Source organism: Accipiter gentilis, chromosome 17 (assembly GCF_929443795.1).
Source record: "Accipiter gentilis chromosome 17, bAccGen1.1, whole genome shotgun sequence".
Classification (NCBI taxonomy): Eukaryota; Metazoa; Chordata; class Aves; order Accipitriformes; family Accipitridae; genus Astur; species Astur gentilis.
In genome coordinates, this window is record NC_064896.1 from 18,068,673 (window position 1) to 18,089,421 (window position 20,749).

Genomic DNA, 20,749 nt, shown 5'->3' on the forward strand with positions numbered 1-20,749 from the left:
ATGGAGATGATGTAGTTTTCCCTTCACTCTCAGAACAAAAAGCAACATTTCTAAGTTTGTGCTACTTGTCAGCAAATTTCAGCCTTTTAAAAAAATGTATAGAGAACAGGTAGAACTGTTTATTTAACGAAAGTAAGTTAAAACCATGGTGAACCAGCTCTTCCTCATTCCAGTAAAGGAAGTTTACTTACCTATAACTGGAAGTTCCTTGAGATATATTGCACATTCACTGAAAGTATACATATATCAAAAGACACCAGTGTTCATGCACTCTGCTGCATTTAGAGACATCAATGGACACAATCTGCATGTCCTTCAGGTACCCTACCCCCAGAATCTGACCTTTTTAATGGAATAAAGGAGAGAGGAAAGAGGACGCACAGTGCATGCACACCTGCATAACACATGTTAAGGGATCTCCAATCATAGAAAGTAATGTTCCTGTTCCCTAGTGACAGGCTACCTGTTCCTTCACCAGCAGGTAACATCAAGAAGTGTCTTCCCACATGCTTAGGTAATTTGTAGGAGGGGGGCTGCACTGTTGTGAGAACCACAATTCCTTCTTTGAAAACCTCTGAATAATCCTTTACATGCATGTAGTTTCAGATGACTACTCTACATATCTCAGAAGCAGAATAATTTTCCAGTTGTTTTTGATGTTGCATAAGTTGCTGGAGGCATGGAGGAGGACCATTTCAGAGAGAGAAGTGGCTGCAAAAGAATGGATGAAAGCAAAGCCAAAGAGGAAACAGACAGTTTAAAAACAGAGGTGGAGGGAAAAAAAGCAAGATGAGAAGGTATGATGCTCTGAGAAAGTACTGAAGTTAAACAGACAGTCTACTTAAGACAGTCTTAAGACTTAAAAAAGTTAAGAAACCAATAACAAAACATAGAACCAAGGAAAAATCCCTCAAAAATAAGAAGAAAAATTGATCTTAACCAGAAAAATGCCACCAATTTGTGTGCAGGTGCAAGGATTTACAAGAAGGGGAGATGAAGGTCAGGTCCTAGGCCATACTATGACCACAAAAATGTGTCCAGTCTCAATGAGTCAGATTTTTTTCAAATGCCAAACAAATTTTTTTTAATTTTAGTTTATTGCAGCCACGTCTGGACTCACTATAGGACAAAAATGTCATAGCTGCTTAAACCAGGATTTGGTATGTTGACCACAAGAGCCAAGATTTGGAATAAGAGAGAGAGAGAGAGAGAGAGTCAAAGAATTTGATTAAGCACATTTTGATCAACCACAATTGTTTTCTCCAGTGATGATCCAATCATAGTCTATGCTGGAGACTAATAGACAGTAACCTAATTACTTGGAGGTGGCAAATGAAATTTCAAGATAGCCCTGTTAAAATTAGTATCTAAATAGCCCTGTTAAAATTAGTGTCTGAATTGCAAATACAATTAGAAAGTGATTAGAAAATGTACAAGCAGGAAACATCATGCTGTTTCCGTCTGACAGTGGAATAAGCCTGAAGAAAGACACTACTTTCTCTTCAACTCTTAAGCGGGGTTTACACATCCTGAAATCCACTTGAATGACCTCTGGGTCTCCTAGTCCTTCAAGCAATGCCACAAAAAGTCCATTTAGGTCTTAACAATTTAGTTAAATGAAAGGAAATGAAATATCTAGATGAAAAGATAACATCCTTACCACTTGCAGTTAAAAAGTTTTATTTTGTGAAGAGTATTGTATGTGTTTTAGGAACATCTTGCTTTTTTCCCCTCCACCTTTGTTTTTAGGAAAGAGACTCAGGAGATGAATAGCTTGACTTATATGAAAGTCTGTTATTGAACTGGGCAGATATCTGAACTAAAGATTGAGGGCCATAATGTCCTTGTGAAAGATTATGGGTGGAAAATCTTCCCTTCAAACTTACCACCAATCATCCCATCGCACAGTGGTTAACAGCAGCATAAAGGAATGAGAGACTACTTGTGACTCAAAGCATGAACCCCTTACCTGCACAGGTGAACAGGGATTTCTATAAAATGACTGATCTTTTAAGGGCTGTATCATACATGAAGGCCATCACAACAGCATGGATTTAAACAAAAGATGGGGATGGAGATCCTGATAGCAATTTTATAAATCCCAGGAAAGAAATGCATTGCTTAGTAATGCAGTTAAGATTGCCTCAGCTGCCAATATGTGTTCTATATACCTGGTTGCAGGTTGCTCCGTATTTATATTGCAACGGGTCCTAATATAGTCAATAATCCAGCCTGTATCAAGGTAACTGTTACTACATACAAGAAACATAAATGGTCTTCCTACATGGCAGTTGACCAATACTTGGCAATTCAGGTGTAGAATGTCATGTTTAGAACTACAATGCTCTGCAAAAAAATTCCGAGAAAGGCAGAAGTGAAATTCAGAAACCAACTTTCATGTTTCAAAGGAACTTTTGAAAAGACCTGTATACTCTCCATCTCATATTCAAACATCTGTTAATAATCCTTTGTTAGAAAAATACAGTTCTGTTGCACATGTAGTTTGGTTCCATACAACAATTCTGTACCGGGCATAATTTATGTGAAAAATATGTTCTGAGCTTCTTGTATAACACATTGATCTCAACTATGCTTCGAAAACTTGCTTAATGCATGATGTTACAGGAAATCACAAAAATGTTCATTACATTCCAGCAGGTCCTCTTTCTTTCTGTGTAGCAATCCAGAACCGCCTAATAAAAATCTACTCCTATGAAATCTCTGCTTAGGAAGGTATGCATCTGTCAACTTGAATTTAACTTATCTTTGTCCTCAGTTTGCATCACAATGCGTTTTTCAGTATAGAGTTTCATTGTACAAAACTCCTACTGAGGCAAATACATGCACCTGTGTGTAACTATCTTTACTGATCGGTTTCTTCAAAAGTTTTGTTTCACCATGCTTCAACTTCACTATGAATAAAATAAATATTCTACAAATATTTTTCATTTTCCTTGTAATACCTTCCTGAGGAGAGTCTCAATTTTCTTCACATTTTAAAAGAAACAGTAACTCCAGAAGCTAATGTTTGACAGATACGGTTATTGTCAATCAGATTATCTCTTGCCTAATATCCTGCTGCAAGTATGACAATGGCAATATAAAAGACTATATAAAATTAAAAAAAGAAACTACCTACAAAACCAACAAGGAAATGTGCCCTACACACAGGAAATGTGCTTTAATGGGTCAGGCTTTGAAGATCTTGGTTTGGAAGGCTCTCATCTTCTATGCCCATAGAAATGGTAGCTACTCCAGAAAACATGGAAGTGTTTGTCTTTATATAATTTGCAGACTACTCCTGCAGAATTTTTTCAATTTATTCTATTTATACTAGGTTAGAGATACTTGGCCAGTATTTCAGCTAAGACAATCAGTATTAAATCAGTTTATAAGACTAACATTTGAATTACCATGCTAGGATTCACACCATAAACCTGTGGAACAACTGGTATTGCTTATAGCTTTGCAGCTGCTGTGTTAACTATTGGTAGTACTTCAGTGACTCATTTTATGAAGGTTTTCAACAAAAACACATTATATAAAACTAATTTCATTAACTTGCTCCTCATTCCAACTAAAAACCACCCCCACAAAACACTGAAGAGACACACTGAATCAATGCTATAGCAATGAATATTCAGCAGATAATTAGTGATTTACAGATTAGTGTTAATAGCTGGTCCAGACACTGATGTAAAAAAATGTTTCTATAACGTCTCTGAAATTTTGAGATTTTAAAGATGAATTTGATATACACAAGCCCTCATATAGCTAAACATTATGTCTGATATAAACTGTTCTTTACAGGAAAGAAAATTGTGGTTTTCATAAAGATACCCTGTGAAGGAAAAATTCAGGAGGACTATGCAGAAAATATTTAAATCATGTAATCTTCAAACTACTTTTATGCGACTTCCACATATTTGTACAGTGTGCTTGTTACAGGTTTTGAAAAATTCTATAGAACAAACTATTCAGTAGAGTCAAACCTTTTAATTGCATTTTAGTCATTATTGGGGTGAAATGCAAACATAAACAGGACTGAGGAATTTCTTTGCTACCTTAATGAGTTCTTGGTATTCCAATTCTACCTCACATTTTCTTTTTCTCAATAAAGAAAAAATATGGCCTAATTCTAGGATAATTTCTAAACAACTATCAGTTTGATTAAAAAGAATACCAACTTTTTTTCAGCAATATGCCAAATTCACTCTTGGCATGAAATTAACTCTGAAGAAACTGTCAGCATAAGCAATGGAAATCCAGGCAGTCACAATCAGTATCCTAAACACTGCCTGTGAATGATGAAAGTGAACTAATGTTCTTTCCAAAATTAATGTAGCCCTAACGTGATATCCTTCTGAAAAATTAATTCCTATATAAATTTATTCTGATAAATCTAGTGCTGGTCCAATCTTGATTACACAAAGGAATAGATATACTTAATGCAAAGACTGCAACTAGAATTGTTCAGGTCTATGCTTTATAAAAGAAAGATAAAAGTTAAACTAGTATTACAATGAAAAACATGAGAAAATGCAATGGATAATGGTCTCTCTAATATTTTATACAATCCTCTATTAAAAGGGACAACATACACTTATTACATAAACCAGTGCAAAGGAAAAAGATAATTTAACGGAATTAAACGGAAACGGGGGAAAGTTTGCATTGCCTTTGGCAGATACCAGCTTTTACCGAAGACTTTTGGTACATATATAATCTCTGTTCAAATTATTCTTTGACAGTTTTTGAACCACTTTCAAACCATTTAGGATCTGCTTCTTGACATACAGTAATTAAACTGAACTAATGTAATATCAGATAACCATTCACATCCTGAGACTTTTGATTCAATTGTATCACTGATTTCCTCTAGAAAAATAAGTATTTCTACAGAAAATTACTTATACAGAAAGCCCATCTGCATCAACTCACCTGTAGTATGTGTGTTTTGGGATTTGAAGAGGCCAACAACACCTTTTCCATGAAAGCCCCCAGATCTAAGTAGAAGAGTACTGGTTTTAGTGTTCTTCCAACAGACAACTGGTAGGCGATTGTGACGGTAACAGCGAGCAACTCTCTGCAGACTGCTGTCTTGAATAGACTGAGGTACTACCAGAAGCCCAGGATAACTGTAGTAACAAAAGGGTGAAAAAAATTGAAAAATTAAAATTGCCTTCAAAGTTTTAAACAATGAAAAAAAAATTCCTAAAATTACAAGCAAAATATACATCTTAATGGAAATACCTCAACTGCTAGACTTATTTTTTATTTAGTTTTAGTCCAATCCTAGCAAATACATTGACTGTTAAAGAAGACTGCATTTTAAAAACAACTTTAATTACAAAAAAATTGTAAGGCTATCAGTACTAGTCTCTTTCCATTTAAGGCTATATTTTATTTGATAGTATTTTTCTTCTTAGTATAACTCTTATCTGTCACTATAATGAAGCCATACTTTTGAGCACAACAGAAAAGAGAATTTTGAGGCATGCAAATGATGCAGTAATTTTGTTTTGATGCTTGTATATGAAATATGAGAACTGAAAGGAAAGAATGTTAGATTGCCTAAAGTATCACAATTAAAACAATAGATTTTGGTTTATGTCAAAATACAGTTAAATATTACAAATTCCTTGGAACAGTGTATTTGAAACTGCATTTTTGTGTACTTTTAAAAACACTACAATACATTGAGAGATTAGGAAATTTACTGACACAATACCTGTAAAAACAGAAAACCCAGCAAGACGGTAGTTGTGTTCATGTTAGTGAGAGATGGATTCAAGCAATATGAAAGATTATTTTCTATCTCCTCCAAAAAATACTCAATTTAAATGCCAATTTAATATGTTGAGAAGAAACTAAGACAAGGAGCAGGGAAAAGTTAGGCTTACTAAATAATTTTGTTCCTCTGCAATATACACTGTTCCTGTAAATTCAGTTCTTTGACATTTATTAACTGCCCTCATACAAAATCAACGTACATGATATTTACGGTCTACTTCTTAAAACACAGTAAACAAGCTAATATGGCACTAGATAAGTATTTATATTCTGAGATTTGTAATCAACTTGGATATTAATTATCTTTTCAAAAAAGCCTATAAAATATTAAAACATGGTGGTTTTAGGGGAGGAAAGACTTGTCCGCATAACAATCAAAGAATAATGAAAATGTACAGATTTAATGCCTTCATCTACATTGTACTCAATGGTGATTGAACAAACCCAATTATTAGTCTGTTACTCTAGATAAGTCAGAAAACAAGAAAGGATCTAATATTTTTCTCGTGTGCCCTTCTTCCATGAGGAACTGATGATTTCATTACCCATAATGAAAAGAAAGACTAGCCAAAACTGGCTTTAGAGAATGCAAATGTTCTTCTGATATGACTCATGCAGATATGCTTCATTATTAAAAAGAATTTTTGTGGGTAGTAAACTACATCAGCTTTCACAACAAAAAAGGAGTTAGTAACATTCATGTGTTAAAACACAGCACGTGACTTTCAGCACACGACAAACTTTTAAAGAAGTGTAGATACCTTCATGAATTCAATTTTAAAATGTATTTTTTATTTGAAGATGATAGTTATGTATAATTGCTTCTGAGGCTTGCTTGTTTATTTAGCAACAGAACAGATTTTATATGCAAATATATTACATAAATAATTTCCAGTACCAACACAGCAAGTTACAGAAATCAGACCGAGAGTGCGTTCTACCAGCTAACTTTATTGGCTAAGTCAGAAAGCTGAAAAATAGCCTAATGATTTAGGCATGAGTGTAGAAAGCCAAGACAGAGAAACTCCTTCAAAAGGCAATTCAGAGTATCTAGGTTAGTGTTCTCCAAAAGCCCCAAGGGCACCCTCTTTCCATGAGCTATAGAAACAACCTGGGAAGGAAGACTTGCATTAATCTGACAGAGCTTCTGGGGCAGTTCTGAAAGCTCACTTGTGGCTACCATTGCTGGCAGTCTTTCTGAATCTGATGAATACATATGCAGCCACCAGAAGACGAATCTCTGAGTGGAATACAAATAGCTTCAAGGTCACTAGTTGAACATTGCTACTATAGATAAAAATTTTCTCAGAGTAAGTTGGTTAACTGGATACATCATGTGGCATGTGTGCTATGTCATCTTTATTTTCAACTACTTAACTGAATTGGTAAACTCACCTCCTGCAAAGTGAATACATCCTATTCAGTGCAGTTATTCTTAAGTATTCTGTTTTTGAGCGAGAAGAGTTACTACTGATGGTTCCTAGTCCCAAACGTTGATAGTCTCTGAAACAGGCTCTTTCTACTAATTGCTCCATTGTTGATTTTTCTGATGCTTTTAGGGTACCACTTGTGTGCAGCTCGCTGTCATCTGAAACTAAAGTTAAAAATCTTTAAGAGTTTGCTATTGGGGAGGCCAGCAGTTACACAGAAAACCATGCTATTTTCTTCTGAACAAAATATTAGTTTGTCTTACTGCCAGTGACAAATGACAAGAACTAATACATACGAACCAGAGTTTCTGGAAATCATAAGCAATAAAATAATATTTTGGTCAGAAAACCTGAATATATAGCACATTTACCTACTGCACTTGTGACTGGCATGGCCAACAACTTTCTTGATAAAATCCTGGAAAAAGTGATCTCATGTTCATTTGAACTGAATTGAAGGCAGATAATCTTTCTTTCAACAATTTATAAAAACCTGTTAAACTCACAACTGCTATACAAAGATGTACATAAGACAGAATAATGAAAAACGTGTGCATAAATCCATTAAACATCCAAGATAAAATGGACCTCACAATTCTTTTAAACTACCTTCAAAAGATGTAACAGTTATCTATTTAAGGCTTGGTTCAAATAAAAAAAAATGTTTCTGTGTCATAATTTCACAACAGATGACTGCTGGTTTCTTAATGCCTCAGTTTGAATATCAAACATCTTTCTTCAGCCGTGCACATCAGCTGCATTTCCAAAGCAGAAAAAACCTTTAACCAGGAGAGATAAAAACCATGTCACAAGTTCAAACTACATTGAAATTCAAGTCAGGCAAGGTCTTTGTACAAAACCTGCCACCTGCCTGTTATTCACACTTCCAACTATTTCCAAATACTTCTGAAAGCAGGTTTACTGTTCACAGCATGTATCAGTTACTTGCTACCACCTCAAGCATTGAAATATGTGCATATGAGGGGAAGTATATCTTCATGAAAGAGGCACTGAAAAGTATATAAAGATTTAAATGTAAAATAGGACTTTACAAAACTGGAAATTAAAATTATTTTAAAAATAAAAATTATGATACAATTGAAATTTTACTGGCAGTAGACAACATTCAGAATTTAGAGGAGTACAACCCATACACTTTTTTTTTTTTCTTCATCTTAGCATAAAAGCTAAATGAATAATTTTGTTGCCCCTGTGGCTCAGAAAACAAACCCAACAATTCTCTATTCTACCTAACTAATACAGAGTTTAACGCTGTGGGTATCTCCTCTTCTTTCTGTGTTTTCATATTTGTCATGGCAAGAAGGAAGTTACAGAACATTTACAAGTATAAAGAGCACTATTGAGAAACAAATTAAATTAGTTTTACAAATAATTTTGTTTCAGGGCATGCAGAAACTTGGTATTTAACAGTTTTGAATGGAAAGCTGTAAATGACTCAGGTAAGACGAGGGTGCATTTTTTGAAACATATTTTTATAAATGCATTTTTCTCTCATGAAAGCAGGTATGTTGGTGATCAGAATTTGCAAAACATTTTCCTGTGCATAAAAAGCTAGACATTGTAAGAGCTTATATCAGTGTCTTTAACCTGAAGAGGGAGATGAAGATGTTTTGCCATCTCAAGTTTAAAATGGATTCTTTTTAATGTGATTTTGAAAACAAAAGGAATAATCCCTCTATTTTACTGTTCCTGAGATATGACTGTTTGTAAAAGTGGGTTTTACGGTCTCCTGCTTTATGGAATACACCAGTATGATCACCTATAGGAAACAGAGTTTAGTAGTGATGAGATTCTAAACGCTGAAAATAAGAAGATGGGGAGGAATTGGAGGGAAATTAGGTGTTCATTAGCAACAGCGAATAACTAGAGTACTGTGCCCAGTTTTGGAAACCACACTGTAAGTTATATGTGGACCAGCTAAAGAGGACTGAGAAAAGAGCAATGAAGATGATGAGAAGTCTATCAAGACTAATAAGCAAAGAACTGAAAGAAGTGCAGATATTTAATATCCAGAAAAGAACAGAGAAGGGAAATATTACAACAGTCCATAAATACATAAAGCACTGCAATCAGAATGAAGGGAATCATCTCTTCTATATGTATATGGTGGCAGAATAAGAAGTGAAGGCTTTAAATTGTGGCAAGGAAATGTTTAGGCCTGAATATCAGAAAGTTGCTTGTTTTTCTCCAGCATTAAGGATGGTTAAAGCATTAGTACCAATTGCCTAGAGTTATCGAACCTTCATCTTTGAAAGCTTCTAAGGAAAAGTTAGGTAAACATCTATGAGGAACAGATTAAAGATGTTGATCTTGCCTTGGGGCAGAGAGATGGAGTAGATGATCTCTTGAAGTTCCTTCCAACCCTATCTTTAAAATTTCTTTTTTAAGACAATGTATCACCTGCTGCAGATGGTTCCCATTTGCTTCATTGTTGGTATAGCTGCATAGTTTCTGATACTTCAGTTTTTGAGACTTGCAAAGAAGTCATTCGCAGCAGTCAATACAAGAGAAATTGCAGTGATTAAATAGCAAATTTCTTATGGCTATTTGTGCTCTATCTGAAGCAAAGAGTTACTGCTGTTGCCAGCTAACTATACCCAAGGTGCCAATGCAGAATGGAGAGAAAAGCAAACTGTCAGACTTTGATCACCTTACATGTTCCCAGTCAAAACATCTGGAAAGCAGCAGGTAGGAAGCCTCACAATTTATATTTTCATATTTTTGTTAGGGGAGGAAAAAAGTGACTATCACTGATTTTTTGTAACACCAGTGTTCATGGAAGAACATAGTTGTTCTGTACATCAGCAATGCAAAAACTCTTAAAATTTCTTCACCATCAAGAGAAGTACGTATACACAGGAATGATTGTGCTTGGTGTCTCTGGGTGAAGGACACAAAATCACCCCAAAATCACACAGGTACAGCCTGCAGAATTGCTTCTGACCCAAAGAATTTGCACCATCAGAATGCATACTGACTCAGCGCTTAAGGAAGATGCTGGAAATTCAATTAAGAATGTAATTTTTTCAGCACTTAAAGACACTCTGCATTTTGTAATCCTTTTTTTTTGCCTTTTTTTCCACCACTTTTATCTGGAATGAAAGAAGAGAATCAATATTTTTCAGCTTTCCTAGAATGGCTTTATTCCATTTCAGAGAGAACAGAGACAGTGTAGTAACACAGTCTTGCTTCAGACATCTTCTATGTATCTCCTCATAAGTCACGTACGTTGCCTTGCTCACTGAGAAAATATTCAAAAGGAAAATTTGGCTTGTTTGATGTTTTAAAGAAATTATTAGTGTTTGATAAACACTTTGTTATCTGAAATGCTTATTATTTTTTTTTTAAAAAGAAAGAATGGTATGACAAAACAATACCTGTTTATGTACAGGAGAATCTGGTTCCCTCTAGTGGTTTATTATAAATTAGCACTGGTCCAGATAAGGATATACTGACAGCAGCACATGGTAGGAAAAGAAGTATTTGGAAGAAAGTCAAACTCCACACCATGACACAAACTATACAAAGTGCCCAAATCACTTTCTACCTTCTGTCCCCAAATCCTTTCAACCAAAATTTGGAAAAATGGTATTTTCAGTAGTAATGACTTCTGCTGCTTTCAGAAATCATTTGTCACTTCCACATCTGCAAAAGTCTCCCATAGTATTTGCTCTTTCTTGAAATCTCACCAATTACTACTTTCTCATCATAGGCTAATTGCAGATGTCATGATGTCTAAAGAGAAATGGAAGGTACAGCATGCTTCTGTGCTGTTCCATCTACTCTATTATGATGTAAAAAATGCTAAGATACTACATGCAAATAGTTTGATAATTAAAAAATAATAATCTAGTATTTTGCTTCACCACCGAATGAAGTCAACTTCCTCTTTTGCGTCGTCATCACAAAAGAAAACACTTACTAAATGTACATATTTGAAACCTTTCTCTTTCCTGTCTAGGAAGACTTTGATTTCTTCTTGAAGACATTTTTTATTCAATATACTGGAATGGAAGCATAATAGGATAGACTTGCCAACCAACATGGAAAAAAATGTTTTACTATTACCAGAGATATCATCATCTTCATTCCAGCCTGGGCGATTCCCTCTTTCTTCCACTATTGTGCTTGTCGTCTTCTTCTTTAATAAATATTGGCGTCCAATTGTCATCTTCCCAGCACGTTTTGCTCCTTTTACAATGCTTTTTGAGAAAGTACTATAAATTCATATCAATAAAAATATTTAGAAAGATGCATATGATTCTCCCCAATAGTATGTACAGATTTTTATGATGAACCCGCTTACCCAAATAAAATATATTTTGTAATTTTTCATTTAATATAATGACAAAAAATTATAACCTCCAGAAAAATGAGTTCCTATATTAATTTTTAAACACCAATTGTATTACACTGAGATAAATGTGTGTCTATTCTATCTAATGGTAATGAATAAGCAGCCATCATCTTTCTGTAGGTATTTGTATTTTACTAGGAATATCATAAATCTATGAAGTTGACAAAGTAAAGGCAGGAAAGATAGAAATTACCTTAAAGTTTTAGGATTCCATGACTAGCTTGGGATTCTACTTTCCTGTGTCAACAATGAATAACCAACAGAGAATCATAGGAACTACCACTCTGGAACAGACTAATGATCCAGCTAGTCTAGTAAAAATTAACGTAAAACGGAAAATTCAAAAGAGGACCCAAAGCTCAAACTCTAGATTAAAAACCACTAGGACAACTGTACAGACTGTACTAAGGGTAAAATTAATTCTAACCCACATTAGGTTATTAACCTATAAAGTAATACACAAGAAATCTGGTTTGTATGTTGGCATAGTTTGCATTGCTGAAGATACTACTCAGATTGTGTGTGTTTCAAAATGTAAAGGAGAAGCTTGTTCAAATTTACTGCAGCCAGAAATTTGGATAAATAATATATTGCTATTACAAATCGACATGTTTATAATAATAATCTACTTTTATTCAGTAAATATAAAGAGATGCAGAATAGTAATCAGTTATTTTGACTTTCCTGAAAACTGCTTGAATGACATTGAATGACTGCATTTCTACAAAGCTGTCAGATTATTCAATGTATTTGACTAATCCTAAACACAAACATCAGTAACAAAAGAAGAATGACTATACCGGAATGAAGTGTTCTTTTCTTTTTGTTTTGGTAAAATTATCTGTGGTGCTGTTTGTCCAGCTGCAAATGCAAAAGTGCTGAAGATAGACTGAGGATAACGGAACTTCATTAACTGCTTCTTAAATATTTCCACCACTTCAGGACTTACTTCTTCATCAAATGCTACTTTAATTAACTGCATATTAAAGACATGACATATTAGAAACTGAAAAAAACATTATAGAATTAAAGAAATTAGAAGATCCTAAAATATATTAGCAAAATTACCATACTTGTGCAGTACTATGCCCATTAGAAAATACAAATATAAGTACATATATATTAATGATTTTGAGGGATATTATACAGCTTATTGATTTTTTAATTTAATTTTTACATTTATGTCCTAATACTAAGGTATTTTCACTAAGAGGCATCTGGAATTCTCATAATATCAAACACAAAATATTTTGGTAAATCCAAGTAGTGCTGGCACTAAGATGTCTACAACAGTTCAAATACTAGTCACATGGGACAGCTTAGCTTGGAAATATTCTGCCAGCTCTGCCCATATACTAGGAACTAAGGTTGGTAATGCACTTCAAAGACTCTCATCAAACCAACAATTTCAGCATTCATATGTTACAACCATTATACTTCCATTACTTGGTCATTCCAGTTTTTGCCTCACCTTGCAAAGTATAGAAAACTGCTAATAATAAAATTGTAATAGTGAAATCTGATCCTTAAAAAGGAACTAACCTTGTGCTATTCCACACTGTTCCATGCACCCCACTAAAAACACTTTTTGAAAGGTTTTTTGGGGGAAAAAAAAAAAAAAATCCCATCCCATCATCCTCAGCCAAAAGGATGACAGTCAGCAATTCAGGGGAAAAAAAAAAAACCAAACCAAAAAAAGAAAGAAAGAAAAAAAAAATAGAGAGAGAAAATAGGGAATCCATAAAAGGGCCCCAAAACCCTTTAAGAATGTGAAAAAAGCAAAGAAAGAAATATCCTAGAGCTTTATTTCTGAGTGCATACCTATACACCTTTTGAATGTCTTTTGTTTGCCACCTAGAAGGTGGATTCGTCACTGCTTTTTTAATTTCACTTGTTTTGTAAATACTTTCCAAATGACTAATAACTCTGTTGTTCTAGGCCCTCCTTGAAAGGAGCTCTTCGAATCTTTAGGGGTTACACTGATCTGAAGTTTTAAAGATATTAAATTGCATAACTGCAGCCAAAATCTTCGGAAAGTCATAATTAATAAACAAAGAGGAGGGGCTATTCCATACTGTATTGAACTCTAGATGTTATAAAGGGAACAGAAAGTAAACTGTTTGCTGATTGTTTTTCTTCTCATAACCTAATACAAAACTATGCTAAACAAAAGCAAAGTGATGTTTGACCAGAATCCAGCACTAAAAACACTGAGCTGTGTCTGTATTTAGCACATCGTTGAAGCATGCTAACTATTCTGGTAAAAAGATTTCTGGAAAATAGAAGTCCTCATGAAGTTCTCACAAAACTCCACAAGAACAACTTTCTTACAGTTATTTTACTCACTTTTACTCCTAATCTTATGCTTTTGAATAGGATTTTGAAGGATGATTAGCTAAATAATGTGCACTATTGTAAGGAACTAGTAAAATGCTGATGATCTTTTTATTATGTTTTCAAATGTATTGTTCTCAATGAAAATATACTTCTGCAGTCAGCCAACCCAACAAAGTATTTCATATCTTAAGTACTGTAGTCTACTTTCAGTCCATGGTATAAAATTCTTTGTCTTCAACTTTCCATCTCTTAGGGTTTGACCACAGTTAAGATCACCACCAAGAAGAAACATTTAGGGAAGACTTCAGAGACTTCATGATTCCTAATTCTTAGAAATCCATCACTGTCAATTGCCCTGCTGTACTTGCTTCTGCTGAACACAGAGCGGGGATCCTACAGACAGGAAACTACCAGGATCTGTGCAAGTCATACGGAGGCTCACTGGTTCTGGCCAATGGCGACTACCCTAAAGATCCCTGGAAGTGCAGCTTCCATGTGGGACATACTGTGACTTTCTGCCATGGTTGTTTACAGAAAGCTAGTAAAGTGACAAGTCTGGAGAAAAAAACATTATTTATAGCTTTTCCATATTCATTCCATGTAGCTGGAGGATAGAGAAAGCATGTTTCCACTGGCCTGCCTAGGCCTTTGCTTACTCCCATTAAGAAATTTTGGACCCAAAATAGCCCTTTACAGGATCCAAAATAGAAACGTGAGGAAAGGAGTGAAAGAAATCAAATATGAAAATGGTAATCCTCTGTGAATATCAACTGGGCCAAGAAATGCCAGGGTTTCTATGAGATGACTGCATTCTCTATTGACTTTACAGGGCAGATATAAATACCAGGACAAAGTGCTGCTCATAAGTATTTTAAGCTAACTGTGTTGTCACATAAATTTTTACAAAACTTCCTTTTACCTGAAAGGTAGCTGAAGTGATCTGCAGTCCTTCCTGCATACTCTGCTGCAGCTGGTTCTGTATAGTGATCTTCTTCTCCTTCGTAACAGATGCAATAGGAAAGCTCCGGATCACCGTCTGCTCTCCAACTGAGGACCGTAAAATTGTATTTACAGATACTTGTCAGATCACAGAACCAGATCTGGTTTGGTCACATTGTACTTTGAATAGATAGGAACGAGTAAGTACAAAGCAACACAAAAATAACAGTACAGAATTAATTTCAGGCAAAAATACCCGAAAAGTTGGTAAATTCCTAAAGTAGTATTTGTAATCTGAATTTCTGCTTAATTTAAGCTGGGATGATTAGAAAAATATTCTCTTTTCTTCTGAGACTTTCTGCATGATGGAAATGCACCCCCAAAATGTACCTTGGGTGGGGGGTGAAGAAAGAGTTTCAAGCTTATTCAAATTTCATATTGCATTATACAACTTATAAACCATGAACAATATACACTGCTATCTTTACATATGACCATGAACTTTCCACAGTAAATTTATACTTCTGAACAACAATCTGCTTAGAAATGGCAGATGTCAAAATATGAAAGTTATCATTCAGAAGAGCTATTTCCATTACATATTAAAAAGAATACTGAATTTATTATTAATCATTTTAGGGAGAATACTAACTCATAAATATTTTTCATTTAACACACTTCCAGTGGCTGAAAAAAACTGCTGAATGAAAAGCTACGGGTAGTGGAAGCTGCAGATCTCACACAGCATGTATGTTCTCTCTTAGTGGTGAAGCAGCTTACAAACATTGCTTTATAAAGCAGATTAGACCAATTTTACAGATGGAACTGAGATAACAAAGACACTAAGCATTTTGTCCATTCGGAAGTCTATGGAAATTACTAAAGTATGGTCAGGAATGTCCTTATTTTCTGTCTCCAACTTTAGGTAGTCTGTAAAAGCCCATAATACCACGTGACAGTCTACTGACATTTCCTCTAAGACAAGTACACAATGATTTTATTTTACACAAATTACTGAAGACGGCACTCTAAATATCTACCAATATGCAGGAATAAACAAACATCTGGCATCTAATGCCTCATCTGAAGAAATAAGTTCTAGTTAAGTTAAATGCAAAATCAAAATCAACCATTGTCATATCTAGTAATAAAAACCTGTATTAAGATATTATTCTTATCTGATAAACATGAAAAATTATACTGTGAGGTATATACATTTTGATGTTGATGCTTGAATAGGTGAACAGGCAAGCTCAAAGTCCTATCTATCTTAAGGACCACAAGTACCACTGTTTCATTTGTCTTACCCAGCTGATCATGAGGAGTGCCTTTAAATATAATTCTGTAAGTGGTAAGGAACAAAGCTCCTTCAGCAGGGAGGATGTGAGGACCCCCAAGCAGTCCTCCTGTAGCTTCCTCTCTGCCATCAGGATCCAGTAGCACACGGAGACCTTCACAAACAAATTCTTCTCCTGGCAGTAAAGTTGGTCGTAGAATTTTGGGCTGATGCAAATAAATGAAAGTGTAAGTGTAATGGCGATACCACTGTTATACCTCAGTCTAGTTATAATATTTGGCTTAAAAAGCTTCAAAACAAAATTGTTATAAGACTAAGTCCAAAGAAGGGAGATGGAGTTTGGACTCAACTAAAAGAAATGGGTCTCAAAAAACAGTGGGCATGCAACAACTTGTTTATGATCAGAAGTTTGGCTCTACTAGTTTCATAAGTTCATATTTCATGAGACCAAAGCCAAGCACTTTATTTATCACTGGTGGAAATTTTCTTTCAATGTTTTGATGTTTCCTCTTAACACTATACGGGGGGAAGAAAAGATGACTACATTGCATGATTCTAATACTTGTAAAGAATTCAAATATGTTTCATAATACTTGCCTTCTGTATTGGTGGAAGCCGCCTACTCTCACGATGGACAGCCTCCAGGGTCTCTATGTGCATTGCTACAATGCCTGGAAAGCAGTAACACCATAAAGTCTCACATAATATGAAAGAGCAAGTTGCAATTTAATTGAAACTCTGATATTCTGAAATTCTCAAATTTAAACATCAAGGGAATAATTATTTGAAATTCAACAGCAATTATAGTCTAGAAAAGAAATCTAACCTAACTTCACTGAAAGTAACTGCAACTAAAAAGCGCACTTCTCTCACTAGAAAAAAAAATTAAAAAGAAAGAGTACAAACCACCTTTTTTGCCACAATTCTCACCTGGTATCATGCAATGAAGGCCCTTGATGTGATCCTGTGTAACTCCACTCTCTGTGCAAACCTTGTCAATAAATCTGGTGATGAAGCGTACGACTGCATTTGCAACATCATTATTCTCAGAATCCTCAAATCCACTTTCAGTGTCATAACTCTCTGCAACACTGCCTGCAATACTATAGACATAAATAAAAGAAATTTCAAGTGTGAAAAATTCAGCTGGTGATGCATATATGATACCTGGCTAGACACAGACAAGCTGTGGGGTTTTTTTCTAGTTATGATACATAAACCTTGCTAAAAGCATATGGTGGTACAACAATTACATTGTATTTTCACTGTCATTAACACTGTCAGAACTGCACGGATGATGACGTAGGAGAACTTTCCCTCCATGAGTCCAGTGCAGACAGGCCCACAAGATAGAAAAAGCTCCTTGGAAGTAAGCTCACTCTATGTCTTCTCTTCATAGAGTCAAGTACTTTATTTGCAACCCATGGTAAACAAATATCCAGTTACATAGAGAAAGACACATTAAATGAATATTTTGGTTGCTGAGCAAAGCATTCAAAAGCTAAAAAGACCATAAGAAAAGTTTTTTGTACATCAGATAGAAAATGCAAGCCAGCTAGTGGGAGATGTACTTTGCTCATCTCAAAATGCCTCCCATAATAATATTAAGGGCCAGATTCATATATTGCAACATATACCGCAACCTGTCTACTGAGCATGTCCTAATGTCTGAGTTTAGAGATGTTTAGTCAGCAGAAATGAGTGGCCATGGGGAGTCTGATACTGATAGCCGCCTATCTTTTGCTTGATGTCAGTGTTCTCACGTAGTGTTCTACAATTTGGGTGGGAATTCTGACAGACCATAGGTGATAATTAAGACAATAAATAGAGAGGGAGGAAGGCTTGTTATGAAAATTTGCATTTCTTATGCTAGATTTGCATGCTAGGGAATGTAACTGGCATTATACTCCTCCTGCCTCCTTAGTAATTTAACCTGTGCCACAGTGGTTTAGCCCTCTTGCTTTTTGTGACCCCAGTCAGTGCCTTTCTTCCTTGTAGCTGTTGCACAGAAATTGTGATTTTATGGATGCTATACAAATTCTTTCCTGATTTTAGGTTCATAGACAGTTTTTTTCAAGTTATATAAAAACTAACAGAGTAGTTTTGGGGCTGCTGTTTTCTTTCTCATCACACCCTATGCTTGTGTTCAACATTTGCATTACTAGCTTAAAAATTCTTACTCTGACAACAAAATTTTTATGTTCCTTTAAATGGTGGTAAATTACTCCAGATCAAGTTCTGTTATTTAAGAGGAATTATGTTAGACTTCTGCTCTCCTTAATTAATGGACTTGAAAAGAAGAGAAGATACTGAAATAATCTGGTATTTAGAATAAGTCCTGAAAACTAAGAAGCTTTCAAAAACTGTGGCCCATCCTGACTGATTACCACTGAACTTGTGTACCCACCTGTTTGTGACAATACTGTTACTTCCACTCTCCCAGTCACCAGCAGCTGATGTTCTCAGTAACTTGTTCTTACTAGTATCCAGTGGTACTAGCAGGTAGACCATGAGGTTAGCAAAATGAATTGCCTGACTGAAAACTGTACTTTCCTCATTCTGGACTAGCTCCTGCTGCATTTGTTTATTAAGAGTTGGCCATAATCGCAACTGCTCAGCAGCCAGGTCCATTGCTGTCTTATCCTGGTCTGGACCTACAGAATTCTTCTCCTAGAACAGGCACAGAAAGAAATATAAAAACAGAGAAGAAAAAATAACTTAAAAATCAATGTTTAGTCAAAACTTTACTTATTACATTTTTTATTAAACTTCTTCAGTTATTTAAATTATATACTAATTTAAAAAGAAAAAGCAAATAACTACACTCAATAGGGTTTAAGGAGAGTTATGATTATAGCAACTGAGCTTTGAAGGCTGTTTACTGAAATATACAAGTAGCACAATGTGGACAGATCTAAATAACGTAATTTCTTTCTAGATCTTTTTTATGCTATACGATCATCCATGTTTCTTCAGAATGGTTTACTGATTTTAATGTAGTTGCTCTCCTTCGCTTAACCACTTACCTTACATAAGAACATGCATAAATCAGATTGAGAAATAACATGCAGCTCATTGCTTGATGCAGGTGATATTCTCCAAAATTCCTAGAATGTTCAGGTGAGGCAACATTTTATATAAACAGTTTCCAGACCAGCTGAAACATTCATGTTTTTACATGTTGGAGTCTAATTCTAGCATTTGCTTGAAGCAAACTAGGTAGATGGCACATAGTCAGATTATATTATAGCCTGAGGAAATTAGACTAACGGAATTTGGCAGCCGATACTAGTGACCTAACACCTGATGTTAAAGGACTAGGTATCTTGTAAATGTTTTTTCCATACTAAGTTAAAGTTGAGCTAATTTTCCATATAAACACATGTGAGGGTTAAAGTAGATGCTTCCTTGTAAGTTCTACTATTCTTCACATTTTTCTTTACATAATGTAAGGTTGGAAGGGGCTGCCCATACACAGTCCCACAGTCCTTTTCTCTTTATCCTTGATATGTCTGACGTGCCTTTTCAGTTGTTCATTCTGACTACATTTCTGGGAATACCTCTGTCTACTTTACTTCCTCTCTTTACAATGATGTATGACTTCGGGTAGCATACACTTTTCAGTCACCTAGTTGATAATGGTATTTTCATACAAGAAGAGAGATTACAAATGGCTCTTTACTATGCGCATGTGCTCCCTCTTAAAAAAAAATAATCTTATTTTAGCATGCCGCAAGGCTTCACATTATATTTTCATTTTTGCATTGAAGATGTATTTTCCTCCTACTGAGACAGACAATTTGTGTTCTGGAAGATCTGTCTCATTTTAATAAAGCAGACTGAGTGCCATTCAACAGAAACCACCATGGGGTTTGGTAATAATCTAACATTGGACACTAGAACTGCTGCTAGCTTAGATTGTTCATATAATAGAAGTGCCACTAGTTTATAACACTGTTATATGGTAAGTTACTACTCTCTGGAAAAAAATATACCTTAAAGTGCGGAAAATGATACAAAAAGTGTGTCCTGGTTTCAGCTGGGATAGAGTTGACTGTCTTCCTAGTAGCTGGTACAGTGCTGTGTTTTGAGTTCAGTATGAGAAGAATGTTGATAACACTGATGTTTGCAGTTGGTGCTCAGTAGTGTTTAGACTATAGTCAAGGATTTTTCAGCTTCTCAAGCCCAGCGAGAAAGCTGGAGGGGCACAAGAAGTTGGCACAGGACACACCCAGGGCAGCTGACCCAAACTGGCCAACGGGGTATTCCATACCATGGGACATCACATCCAGTATAGGAACTGGGGAGAGTGGGGGTGGTGGATCGCGGCTCGGGGACTAACTGGGCATCGATCGGCGGGTGGTGAGCAATTGCCCTGCGCGTCATTTGTACATTCCAATCCTTTTATTATTACTGCTGTCACTTTATTAGTGTTATCATTATCAATATTAGTTTCTTCTTTTCTGTTCTATTGAGCTGTTCTTTTCTCAACTCACAAGTTTTACTTCTTTTCCCGACTTTCTCCCCCATCCCACTGGGAGGGGGTGGGGAGCGAGTGAGTGGCTGCGTGGTGCT

The 20,749-nt window shown here is 35.4% G+C and overlaps 1 protein-coding gene across 7 annotated transcripts in view; it reads right to left on the minus strand.

Moving 5' to 3' along the window:
• Positions 1 to 20,749, minus strand: part of SBF2 (SET binding factor 2) — a 331,511-nt gene that overhangs the window by 41,077 nt on the left and 269,685 nt on the right. For all 7 annotated transcript variants that reach the window (XM_049821080.1, XM_049821081.1, XM_049821079.1 and 4 more), the window contains 9 exons: positions 18,582 to 18,844; positions 17,105 to 17,277; positions 16,772 to 16,845; positions 16,185 to 16,380; positions 14,858 to 14,985; positions 12,402 to 12,577; positions 11,313 to 11,461; positions 7,189 to 7,387; positions 4,942 to 5,138 (listed from right to left, as the gene is read on the minus strand). In XM_049821080.1, coding sequence (XP_049677037.1) covers positions 4,942 to 5,138; positions 7,189 to 7,387; positions 11,313 to 11,461; positions 12,402 to 12,577; positions 14,858 to 14,985; positions 16,185 to 16,380; positions 16,772 to 16,845; positions 17,105 to 17,277; positions 18,582 to 18,844 — 1,555 coding nt within the window. The remainder of the gene's footprint in view (positions 1 to 4,941; positions 5,139 to 7,188; positions 7,388 to 11,312; positions 11,462 to 12,401; positions 12,578 to 14,857; positions 14,986 to 16,184; positions 16,381 to 16,771; positions 16,846 to 17,104; positions 17,278 to 18,581; positions 18,845 to 20,749) is intronic.